Here is a 12,227-nt window from a genome sequence, read left to right as displayed (position 1 = left end):
ACATTATCATTTGCTTATGTCATGTCAGTCAAAATGAACTATACTTATGAATGCTGAATAGTCGTTCCCAATAAAACTAATTGTCTTCATTTCATTGCTTGAGTCATTACATACAAAATTGTTGAACTAGTTATCAAATTCTGTCACAATGCTGTAGAATTGCAAAGAGCATACAGTAAAAATGTACGTATTCAGTGTCTTGTACTCACTTACTCACCTAACTACAGCAATGTGTAACTTTACTGTAGTTTTCAAATGGCTGTACAAGTACTGTATAGTGCTGTCTTGAGCATGTTCAGGTAGTGTCACCGAGTTCTGACCTTTTTTTGCATTGGAAAACACTGAGAGAACTGTCATAATGAAAACATGACAAAGCCATTTGACTATCTTGTTCATAAACGATGGTGTCAAGACTTCTCATTTTGATGACACTGACAGTTTTATTGACATGAATACCTGCTTTTGAGGAATGGACTATCCATTTTGAGCAAGTGACGTGCTTTTGCAGGTCATCCACTAGGTTTTGCAGTTTGCACTAATTGTTTTGAGAATTGCACTAACTGCTGTGCAAATGTTAATAGTGATGTGAGAAAAGCACCAAAGCGACTGAGAAAAACTGTAATATTTTTATATATTTTAATTAATTGAAAGAATTTAGATATTGTTAAAATGTTGTTAATACTAATAGTTGATTATAAGGGGAAAGTAAGTTGCAAATCATTGTAATTGTCTGTTCATTTCTTTGGTCTTTGCCATGTGTTCTGGTTACTCGTAAAGCCCTTACAAGTGTTCCCTTGCTTTACATTGTCTTAACTACAAGCATAGTGGAGAGTGCATGTTGATTTGGTAATTTGATTGACAACTTTATACCAGACAGTAAGAAGTATTTGATCATGTTTGTTTGGATCATAGGCATATGATGACCTGTATAAACTCTTTTTCATTCATGGCTTCATAAAATATCAACATCTCATGTAGCTTTAAGACTATTCAACCATTGGCCCAAGCACTGTGAAATAACTCAAAATTAATAAAAGTAAAATTGCGTAAGCGTAAAAGCTGAGACCTCCCACATAGCAAGAAACTGGTCTGAGGGCAGATTTGGCGTTCTGCCCATCCTCCAGTTTTGACAATTTTGATCAAAACTTATTATGAAAATAATCAATGTTATTATCTTACGTAATATTCTGGCAAGCTTAAAATATTATGATGGTCAACAGTGGGTCAGAAGTGGTGGTCCGATATCTGGAAGCCAGACTGCACTATATGGGCTTTTGCTTACAATTTGGTGCCCCTCACTTTGAAAATATCTCCTGCGCCCCTGTACTGTCAAATTAAAGGTGCCATCAGCAATTATTGATGACATCACATCTGTGAACCTCTGTAGCTAAGATAGTTTTCAGTTCCAGTTGTTGCCTGCAGAAAGGACCCTAAACCACTGATCTAAAAAAGATTGAGATATAAACCAAATAAGTATCAATGAGCTACAACAACTTTCGTAAAATGAAAAACTCATAGAAGTAAACTCTTTTATCCCCACACCACACTGGTGTGCCCAGCAGAGGGCAGTCTGAATATCAGAAGTGAACCTACTTGTCAATTGAGAGTCTGCTTCAGTCATTCCATGGGCCTATTTCTTCATTCATCTATGACATTTTGATATTAAACAGAAATGTATTTGGGATGTACTGTATAGTGTACATATATTTTTACATTTAACAAGGCATTTGGCAAAGCAATATTTTTGTGGTGCACATAATCAATTAGGACAGAAAAAATGAGGCCGACTGACATTAGGACAGATATGAGGTCGACCATCTCTTTTTTTAATCAGTCAGACACAATAAGTTATGAAGGACTTTACAAATCAGCGCTCTAATAACCATTTAAATACATCTCCGATTTGTTCTTTATGAAGCTTACAGATATTTCATATGAGTATACCTCAGATCATTATCATAGTCATTAACCTCTGCGGTGGACAGTGCTCCTTTTGATCATTATATTGCGAAATAATTTGGCATTCATTTACAGTTATTAGGAGTAGGCCTATATTTGGAATCAGAGATGTTATTTATTGACTTAGTTTCACTCATTTGCAGTTGATGAATGAATAACGTATAAACACATGTCCTAGCATTTGTTTTAAAACTGTGTGTGTGTGTGTGTGTGTGTGTGTGTGTGTGTGTGTGTGTGTGTGTGTGTGTGTGTGTGTGTGTGTGTGTGTGTGTGTGTGTGTGAGGGTGCCAAAAGGAGGAGGGGGAGAGAGCGAAAGCAAGCATGTGTGACTACGTCTTCGCACTGAGTGCCCGATAGCACTACACTACAGTTCATGATCGCTCAGTCCCGATAGGACTGTACCGCTAGATTGAGAATGCCCAGTGCAAAAACTCAGCGGAGAATGTAGGACTGTAACGGACCTACTATACAAGCCGTATATTTATGCTGTCATTTCTGTTCTCAGTTTTTTTGTGTTTGTGCATTTAGGCTACTTTACTTTTAGTGGTATCGATAAAATTATAATAACGCACGGATATCCCGCTTGAGATGCTGCAATGTCCCTGGGATTGGTCACACGCGTTAACTTTTGGTGGATTATCCTGGTAGTGTCTCTGACGATAGAGACTTCCCGTGTGAGATGTCACAGCTGTCATGAAGTTAAAACGGCTTTCCAGCTGCGACAGATTGGACCGCTGAAATGGGTACCAGAAACACCTGGAACAGGTCAGTGAGAGCGGCTACAAGAAAACCGATGCGGTAACATACAAACCCCGACGAATAGTTCAGTGTAGGCTAATAATAACAATGTCTTTCAGACTTAAATGCAAGTCTCGTTTTGAGCCACCAACATCCTACATTGTCACTGCCAGTGGAACCACCGGTGTTGTATGAAATAGACGCTGAGAACCTTTTGCGGAGCGTGTCTGGAGCTTTGGCTTGTAGGCTACAGGCTCAAGGAACAGGTGTTAGGCTACTTGATTTTCCATTTGGTCGGCAAAAGGTTGGGGTTACGTCAAAACCACTCGAATGAAACCAATCGGAAAATCGATTAACCAACTTAGAGATTTCAGCGGAGTATCGCTCTTTCTGCCCCTCACACAATTTGTGTCAAGATAGTGACCAGCATGTGTAGGCTACATGGCCATTTCTCGAGACACTAGACTTAGGCTACATTGTTATTGATTAAACCAATATGCTAAAATGAAGTCAGGCAAGTTAACTCGGTGAAGGGTAGGAGCCTTTTTGAGGCGGATGCGGGATTTGTGAGGTTAACCAGCACACGCGTTGACTTAACCACTTTCTCTGTGGGAAGTTTCATAATGTGTGCGCGACTGCTGCGGAGACAGCAGACACTGACAGACACCTCTACCGCTTTGACATATGACTCAGCCCCGAGGAGTAGGCTACGCGACGGTACGATGCTAAAACGATAGCTGGTGACCTCACTGACTAGAAATACCCGATGTCTATGGCCGTGACACTTGGTGTTGAGGGAACAGCCGAAAATGTAATATAAACGCCCCATCGCCAAGACTTTGCAGACAACGGACACCTGTCAAACATGTTGTGACCAGTGTTGCCACAGTTACCTTGAAAAAGTAATCTGATTACTGATTACTGATTACTCCTTTAAAAAGTAACTTAGTTACTTTACTGATTACTTGATTTTATTAGTAACTAAGTTAGATTACAAGTTACTTTATTAGTTACTTTCAGCAGCTGCCGACAACACCCCCAACGCCTCAACATAAAAATGATAACCGGTTTTGCCAATACTCAATATACTGGAAATGCATTTTAACAGCAGACATCCCAACCTAACCTACTGAAATTCAGATGTTTGTTCAATAATGTCTAAGTACACCAAATAAGGAAGGCCTATTGATAGAAATTGTTATAGTAAAATATGTAGATTTTTTTTTCATGTAGCCTTGGCAACTAGCCATCTTGTAGCCTATAGGCCTGAGTAATATGCAAATGAAATTACACTTGTTAAACTCACCTCAACAAGTCTTTTGCAATCATTTAACCTGCCGTGAGCAATGCTAAAGTTGCTGTTACAAACAGTGCAGTGTGCAAGATTATCATTATGTTTTAATCTTTTGAGACAATTGGGTACACTTTTGTGTAGTCTGATGTGAAATGGGTCTTAAATCTTCCTTTTTGAGGGGCACTGACGCTGCCATGACGCTTCTGTTCCTAGATACACTGACTGAACTGATTAATTATGTTTGGGAGAAAAGAGATATAAGCACTTACACTGAAAACGGATTGGTTGATATAGCAAAATAGACCAGGATGCTCTCTGTCTTGGATGCGCTTCAGGCACAAACGCACCACTCCTCTCTCTCTCCCTCTCCGTTGTGTGCGCATTAAGCTATGCACACGCGATTTGAAGCAAAGATTCTAGAATCTTTGATTTGAAGTCCGGTCTGGCTTGCGTGCTCTTGTTCGCTCTAGGTTCCGGGAGATTTTATGTAATTTGCGGGCGTCAGGAAGCCGCTATCAATATGTGGGAGACTCCCAAAACTTCGGGAGACTTGGGATGTCTAGCTAGACAGCACTTTGTCGCCAGCACAGAATGTACAATGTACCTTAATGTTGTCATGTTTAACTGACACAAACTCAAAGTAATGACTGATGAAATGTGCATCTCTCTCTCTCCCTCCATTGTTGTTTACGTTTGTGTCGCTGCACGTGAATTGTCCTCATGCTGAAAACGTGAGCATAGCCTACATGACATTAATACCCAAGACAAGAAGAAAGCAAAGAATATATCTTTTTATTAAGGAACATGACAAAAATAGTAACGCACAGTAACTTAGATAAGTAACTTTAATCTGATTACTGGTTTGTAAATAGTAGCGCGTTAGATTACTCGTTACTGAAAAAAGTGGTAAAAATAGACTAACGCGTTACTAAGTAACGCGTTACTGGCATCACTGGTTGTGACACACTTGCTTTAAAATGTGTTGGTGTTAGCTGCTATATTAATATGCCATTGGCAAGAAGCAATAGTAGATAACCTGCATCTTATTAAGTGATTTGTAACATGATAGGGGAGTCAGATTTTTCTTGTTTATTGTATAAAGTCTCCTTCACCACCACCATCACCTCAATAACAATGGAAGGATGCAGTACCATGGGAATAGCATTACTTCTAATGTTCTCCCTCCTGCACCTGTGCACAGACACCACATGGGCTGTACAATCAAGCCTGCTCACATAGATACACAGAACACACCCATTTTAAATGCATTACTACGGAATAAATAACATAATTTGTATATGCAGGCTGTTCTAACTGCTGGCTTTTACCTTGTGGTGGCCAGAGGAAGTAGACAACCAGTATCAAACATACCCACAAGGCCATTCAAACCACATTCTGTTTTGTATATGGTTGCCCTGGAGACAGCATCCTTGTGGTCATATTTGGGAGGCACAGGATGTGCAGTGAGTGTGGGTCACAATGCCGTGTGGTCCTGAGGAGAGGTCTCCATGTTCTGACATGCTTTTTTTTTTTACTGCATCCAATAAAACTCAGGGCATGCAGCAGCTGACTGTCTGGGAGCAAAAGTGAGTTTTATCAGTGTGTGGTCATGGAGGGGAAGAAGGCGAGACCCTACAGAGGGGAATCTGTGGTATGCGGTAGTGTTTCAGGTCACTCGGAGAGTGCAAGCATGTCCTCGGCTAGCATGCCTGTGGCTGCCTGCGGATGCAGACCTTTTGGCTTGGCTGTAAATGTGTTTTTTCTTTTCTCTGTCAGGTGATTGGTTTATGGGTTGCCATTCCTTGCCTTCCACTGCGACTACACCAAGGACCAAAATAAATAAATGAATGAGTAAATACATACATACAGACATATACATACATACTGTATATGTATGTATGTATCTTATAACAAAGCCATGCACATATATTGAGTAGCCCTAGACTCTGTCCTCCTTAGTGACAAAGGTATTTCTCCTCAAACTCTTCTTTCCTCTCTGTCCTCGGGACATAATGAAGAATAGGGCTTTTACTGCTGACAGTTAGCAGAGTGTCCTGAGAGTTTAAGGTGATCAGTCAAATAAAATATTTTATCCACAGATTTTAGTTTCCTGTAAATTGCAGAAGTACTCCTGCCTTGGCATTATGCCAGGTAAAGCATGAACATGTTGATGGTGTCTCTTTGACAGGTAGTTATTATACCATTGACATGTAATAGACTTGCTCATTGTCTACCAATTATTATATCCAAGGCTGCAAAATAGTCTGCCGTGTAGCTGCCAGTTTAGTTGGCCACATTGAAAGAGAGTGGGAAAGGGTATTAGAAGTGAAAAATGACTAACTTCAGTCTGACATGCTGTTGATGCTTAATTTGTACCACATCAACGCTCTGCTAAGAGGAACATCAAAGATATTTGGCATGCCCTCAAAGTTGTTCATGTCCTTTGATGAGTGGCACAGTTGCTGCATTCATAAGGCAAATGTAGTCAATCTCTGGCGGACGAAGAAAGAACTGCACTGCTGCTCATAACTCTCCTTTTGCTGTTTCTGGCTTTGCCTGCTGCACGTCATTTTGCTACCTTCACATCTTCTGACCCTCACTACAACTTCAATAAACATAGCCTGAAGACCAATATTGAATTGGCACAGTGGTCAAAACTTTATTGGTTAGTGCCAGGGGGCAGCAATCTTTCTATAGATTCAGTTTGTCATCCCACTGCTGTCTTCTCTCAATCAGCTCTGGCTTTTCCCTGTTTTCACCAGCCTGATCCCAGTCTTTGTCCAGTCTTTGTATGTGTCTGATTCCACATCACAGGCATCTTTGATTGGGTTCGAGGTGGACTTTGCTGGGGTTTGCTCGCATGTCAAACCCTCTTTCCTCCATGTGGGCGGAACAGTTCAGTCAGGTTTTACTGTAATAGGCTGGAGAGATTCCTCTCCTCCTCAATCTTTAAACTCTACTGCAAACACCTAGTGAATAACTTTATACAAATATAAGCTGTTTATTATCACAGTATTTACATTCTCTGATGTAATCAGAATCTCATATCTTATCTTATTTTCATCTTGTGATCTACTGCAAGCATAATACTAAGCTGAATTGTATAATGAGGTCCATAAATGACTTAATTTTGGCATTGAGTCATAGGTATTGCCACATTGATATGCCCAGGCCAGCGCCGACCGTGACGTAGCACTCAATACTTAGGGGAATTGACCTTTAAGAGTGAATATGATACTGGTTGCGGTAGCACCAAGGTGCTGATATGTTTTGACAGAGCAAACATGCTCTTCTTGAATGTTTCCCGCTTACTCTATGAAACAATATAGTTTAGAAATGCAGGTGTTGTTGTTTTGTGAGTGTGTGTGTGTGTGTTTGTGTGTGTGTGTGTGTGTTTGTGTGTGTAAGCTGTTGAGTCTAGGTCAAATTATTCTGAGTCTGCAAGTAAGGGCTGGTTTGGCGAGACAGCTGTGTGTTGTGGTGATATGTTGTGGGCACGAACACCTTTCCAAACTGGTCAGGCCTTCATACCCCTGTACCCACTTGATGTGGCTCCCTATTAATGCTTGACTTTGCCGTGGGCACTGCTGAGCTTGAAGTAAAAAAAAAAAAGAATAAATAAATAAATGGTCATCCTCGTTGGTACTGGATCAGTAAAGCAGGGCCCCTCCAACCCCAAAAAAGAGCAACTATGTACATTTTTGTCACCAGGATACCTCCCAAACACAACAACAACAAAAATATTTTCAAAAATATTTTCTCTATATCAATATAGAGTAAATGTCCTGCCATTTTAAGTACATGAGAGAACATCAAAGAGAATATTGCCTCTGGTGCAGGAGGGCAAGAGTAGTGTCTAAGAATCCTCCCCTGTATTAATTACCATGCTCCCATTCCCAGAAAGTTATTCCTGTCTGAAAAAAATAAGCAAAGTCAGGAGATTACTGTCCCCTGTCTGCAAAAACACTGAATAAAAAAAACAAAAAACAAAAAAAAAACGGCATTGCTTGGATTCCTTATAGACCAACGAGCGTTCCACAACCGTGGATTCGGTTTGGCATGCATCGTGTACACAGTTGTTTTTTTTAAATCTCTTCCAAAATACCAAACAAGTGGGTATTTGACCTCAGTTAGTAAAAGGGCAGAATAATGGTGCCAGCAAGGGGGCTTACGAGAGCACTGGAGCAGCTACTTAATACGCTCAATTAATCAGGGGGTATTTGTCACCTGAGAGAGCTTAGAAAGATAGGGGGGTTTGACCGCAAGTCTGAGGGGTTGTGGGGTTGTCTGTTGAGGCAGAATCATGGGCACACACTATCAGGCTCTAATTGAGCCATGTCTCTGGAATTCGTTTTAGGGTTACACACACACACACACACACACACACACACACACACACACACACACACACACACACAATCACAATGACAATTGAAAATGCACATCATCAAAAAAGAATGTCCAATATAGAGAAATTAAAACACTGAAACATGGTGTAGCCTATGTCAATGTTTTGTGTGAAATATTGAAAAAACCCTCTACAAAACATTTGGGAAGAATATGGCTAAATACATGGCTTCATATACTGAACAAAAATATAAACACAACATGTTGAAGTAAAAGATCTAAGACTTCTTCCATTCACACAAAAGGTTTATTTCCCTCAGTAACAGACGTCTGTTGGACGTTTCTGCAATCAGCATGTCAGTTACTCGCTCCCTCAAACTTGTGACATCAGTGGAATTGTGTTGTGTAATAAAACTGCACATTTAGCTTTTTCTTGTGACCGGTCCATATCTGTGCACTGATCATGCATTGTTTATATTCCACACCTGCCAGGTGTCGCATTATCTTGGCAAAGGTGAAGAGCCCACTAACACAGAAGTGAACTAATTTGTGTACAATATTTTAGAGAAATAAGCCTCTGTGTGCATTAAACAAATCTTATATCCTACTGCAATTGATCAACAACAAGAAATAAAGTCAGAGCAAAGACAAAAGTGCTGTGCTTATAGTTTTATTCAATATAAATAAAACCAGACAACCTTTCCAAAGTTTTATATTACATCCTTTAATGGTAATACAGTTGTTTTCATTCAGTTTTACATTCTTTTCCCACAGAAGTTAAATACAAACATCATATTGTGGAACCACAAATTATTCTCCTGACAAATTAGATATGTGGAAATTGTAACCCCATCAGTTTTGTTGTAATATGGTATTGAATAAGCAAATCGTTTCTGAGGAACTTCCTTGTAGTTTCATGAATATATTTGTTGCAAAGCTTGCCTTGTCTTTTTGGTCCTTTGTCTCATAATCATTTCAAGGTCTGTCTCTGTGTCCTAGGGCTCTTCATAGGGTGTCAAATTATGCAGTTCGAGTGGCTGAGTTTTCCCAATTAGATAGACCGTTTTATATTTTTCTACTGAAATGAGGTTATGAAATGTATTGACAATTAAGACGCTCTTGTTGGGCTGACTAAGGACATCTCACCTGGGTATAATCCTCAAATAATTTCAATTCAGTTCAATTCAATACAATTCAATTCAATTCAATTCAATTCAATTCAATTCAATTCAATTCAATTCAATTCAATTCAATTCAATTCATCATCTGTCCATTATTGTTGACCCCAACTGCAACAGTAACTTGCAGACCTCGGCGCCCAGACCATTTGAGCAGGGTGGTGGTGGGGCTGGCTGATGTTATGGAATATTCTCGCCCGATCCTCCTGTCAGACTTAGACGTTGAGCCAAAGTCTTTTGCCTGGATCATTTTCCCCCTGCCGTCCCCGGTCCCTGGTCCCCGCTCCACGCTCCACGCCAAGCGCTAGGCTGCAGAGGCCAGTTAGTGGGCTGGATTCCGCGGCGAGTCCCTGCATATTAGTTTCACGCCGGAGATAAAGTGGAGGGCTGAGGCCAGCCAGGAGAGTGCGGGTGGGGAACAGAGGTCAGCCATGACTTCATACCACGGGGATGAGACCAGCTGGTGCATGGGGAGGGGGGGGGGGGGGGGTGGCGGCGGTGATTTAGGAGACGGAGCATAATTAAGAGACAGCGATGTGAGTGGGCGAGAGAGAAAGGGAAAGAGAGAAAGAGAGAGAGAGAGACAGAGAGAGAGAGAGAGCAACTGAGGCTATTGTATTTCTGGGGTGGATTTGCAAAAGGGGGCACAAGTCCTTTTTAGTGGTTGGAGGGGGTTGGTGGGGAAACAGAGAGAGAGAGTGAGAGGGATATATTAACAAAAGAGAGAGAGAGAGAGAGAGATAGTGATGGAGAGTGAGAGGGATATATTAACAAAAGAGAGAGAGAGAAAGAGAGAGTGATGGAGAGTGAGAGAGAGAGAGAGAGAGAGAGAGAGAGAGTGATGGAGAGTGAGAGAGAGAGAGAGAGAGAGAGAGAGTGATGGAGAGTGAGAGACAGAGAGAGAGAAGCGTGCTTGTTAGGCCACAGCTCTCCAGCTTTTCCAGAGGAAAGATGGAAGGAGAGAGTGACTGAAAAGTGAGAGACAAAGAAAGAGACCATGGGAGAAGGAGAGTGATAGACAAAAAGAGAAAGAGATAGATAGATTCGAGCGAGAGATTTGGGATTCGGGGCTCTCGGGTTTCACAGCTCCCCTCTGCGCCCCGTCTGGGGCCCCCGAGGTGTAGCGCAGCGAGAGCCAGGGGCCTCTCGTCCAGTCCAGGAGCTTTAATAGCAGCCGGCCGGACTAATTATGGTCGGCCATGATGTCACCGCGCTGCTCTCGCTCTGCTGATGTCCCCAAAAAGATGAAGGGGGAACGACAGCGAGGAGGCGAGCGTCACGGTGAGGTCTTTATTTGGGGCCGGCCGCTGATGTCAGGCCCAGGGCTGTTAGGTAATGGCCTCGCTGTGGATGCGAACGAGACTGTTATGGCTAAGAGGCTGAGATGGTTTAGAGAGGTCTTATGAAGTGTGTGTGGTGTGGTGTGTTTGCTTTATGTGTGTGTGTGTGTGTGTGCGTATATCAGTGTTTGTGAGCATGAAAGTGTCTCTGTTTGTGTGTGAGTGAGTTTGTGTATGGTGTGTGTGTACTCTCCCATGCGGCCTTCTCTCTATTTGTGTATGTGAGTTTCCTTCTCAGTTCGCTCCGGGTCTGCTTCCAGGGCCAAGCCTTTGGGTTTAACTGTCCAGTTACAAAAACTCTTGCCGGATTGATCTCCTGATCCGTCTCTTCTCTGTCCCTCTTTATCTCTCTCTCTCTCACTCTTTCTTGCTCTCTCTCTCTTCCTCTCTCTTTCTTTTTCTCTCTGTCTTTCTTAAATATAATTCTTAAATGTCAAATTCAGGACAGTAAGTGTTTATTTATAAAGGGCATTTTTCATGCAACACAAGGCGCTTTACACAGAGAAATTCAAAGCTGTTTTATTAACACGATACAGTGCTGACATACAGTGCTACATTGAGAAAATAAGAATGTACTGTAAAAAAGTAACGTGTACAATACCCCCCCCCCCCCGCCTCTCTCTTTCTCTTTCTCTCTCTCTCTCTCTCTCTCTCCTCCCAGATGTGGATCTGCTGGTGTGCAAACACCAGGGCCCATCCTGCTGCACCCGCAAGATGGAGGAGAGCTACCAGGTGGCGGTACGGAGGGAGACGGTGCAGAACATCCGCTCCTACAGCTTTGAGCTCAACTACCTGCTGCAGGGCCACGCCACAGCCTTCCAAGGTACACACGGGTGGAGGAATGAGAGTGCCTTTTTGAGTGCTTTCTAAAACTTAAAAAAATCAAAGCTTTCAATTAGAAAGATTGAAAGAATATGATAGCAAGAATCATGATGGCATGATCGTCTGCCATGTGGAGGATACACAAACAATTTATGTTGATTGTCCAACCACGTGTGCCTGATATTATCCACTAACTGAAGTGCATAAGTACAGCAGTCTTCACTAAAATGCCTTGTTGAGATCAGCAGTTTGGGAAGGGAATGTGTTTTGTAAGATTGCGGTACAGGTAAGAGGGTCCTCAAGGACTCAGATCCCAGTTGGCTTTAAGGTCTCACCATCTCTGAGTCTCAGTGGTATCCGCCATCATCAGCAATATTGAACGCGCTGCCCTTTTCCTGGCAGTGTGCGGGTACACAGGTTTTAAACACGCTGCCCTTGAGAGCAATGTATCCGGCACTAAATGGCCCTCTGCTTGATTCTGCAGTTGTCCATTGGTTGGCACGGCGCTGGTAGATTTGGCTTGTTCGGTCCAGCCTATCCAGCTTCTGT

General features: G+C 42.0%; 1 protein-coding gene across 2 annotated transcripts in view; it reads left to right on the top strand.

The window, feature by feature from the left end:
• The first annotated feature begins 2,316 nt into the window (after positions 1–2,316).
• Positions 2,317–12,227, top strand: part of gpc5c (glypican 5c) — a 152,582-nt gene continuing 142,671 nt past the window's right edge. For both annotated transcript variants that reach the window (XM_076293775.1, XM_076293774.1), the window contains exons 1-2: positions 2,317–2,724; positions 11,518–11,679. In XM_076293775.1, the coding sequence (XP_076149890.1) occupies positions 2,556–2,724; positions 11,518–11,679 (331 nt within the window). In that variant the 5' untranslated portion in view covers positions 2,317–2,555. The remainder of the gene's footprint in view (positions 2,725–11,517; positions 11,680–12,227) is intronic.

Source organism: Alosa pseudoharengus, unplaced genomic scaffold (assembly GCF_046254945.1).
Source record: "Alosa pseudoharengus isolate Yale_2024_CS ecotype anadromous, Long Island Sound unplaced genomic scaffold, YU_APseudo_1.1 YU_APseudo_1.1_scf_2, whole genome shotgun sequence".
Lineage (NCBI taxonomy): Eukaryota > Metazoa > Chordata > Actinopteri > Clupeiformes > Clupeidae > Alosa > Alosa pseudoharengus.
This window is presented reverse-complemented; position numbering and strand designations above follow the sequence as displayed.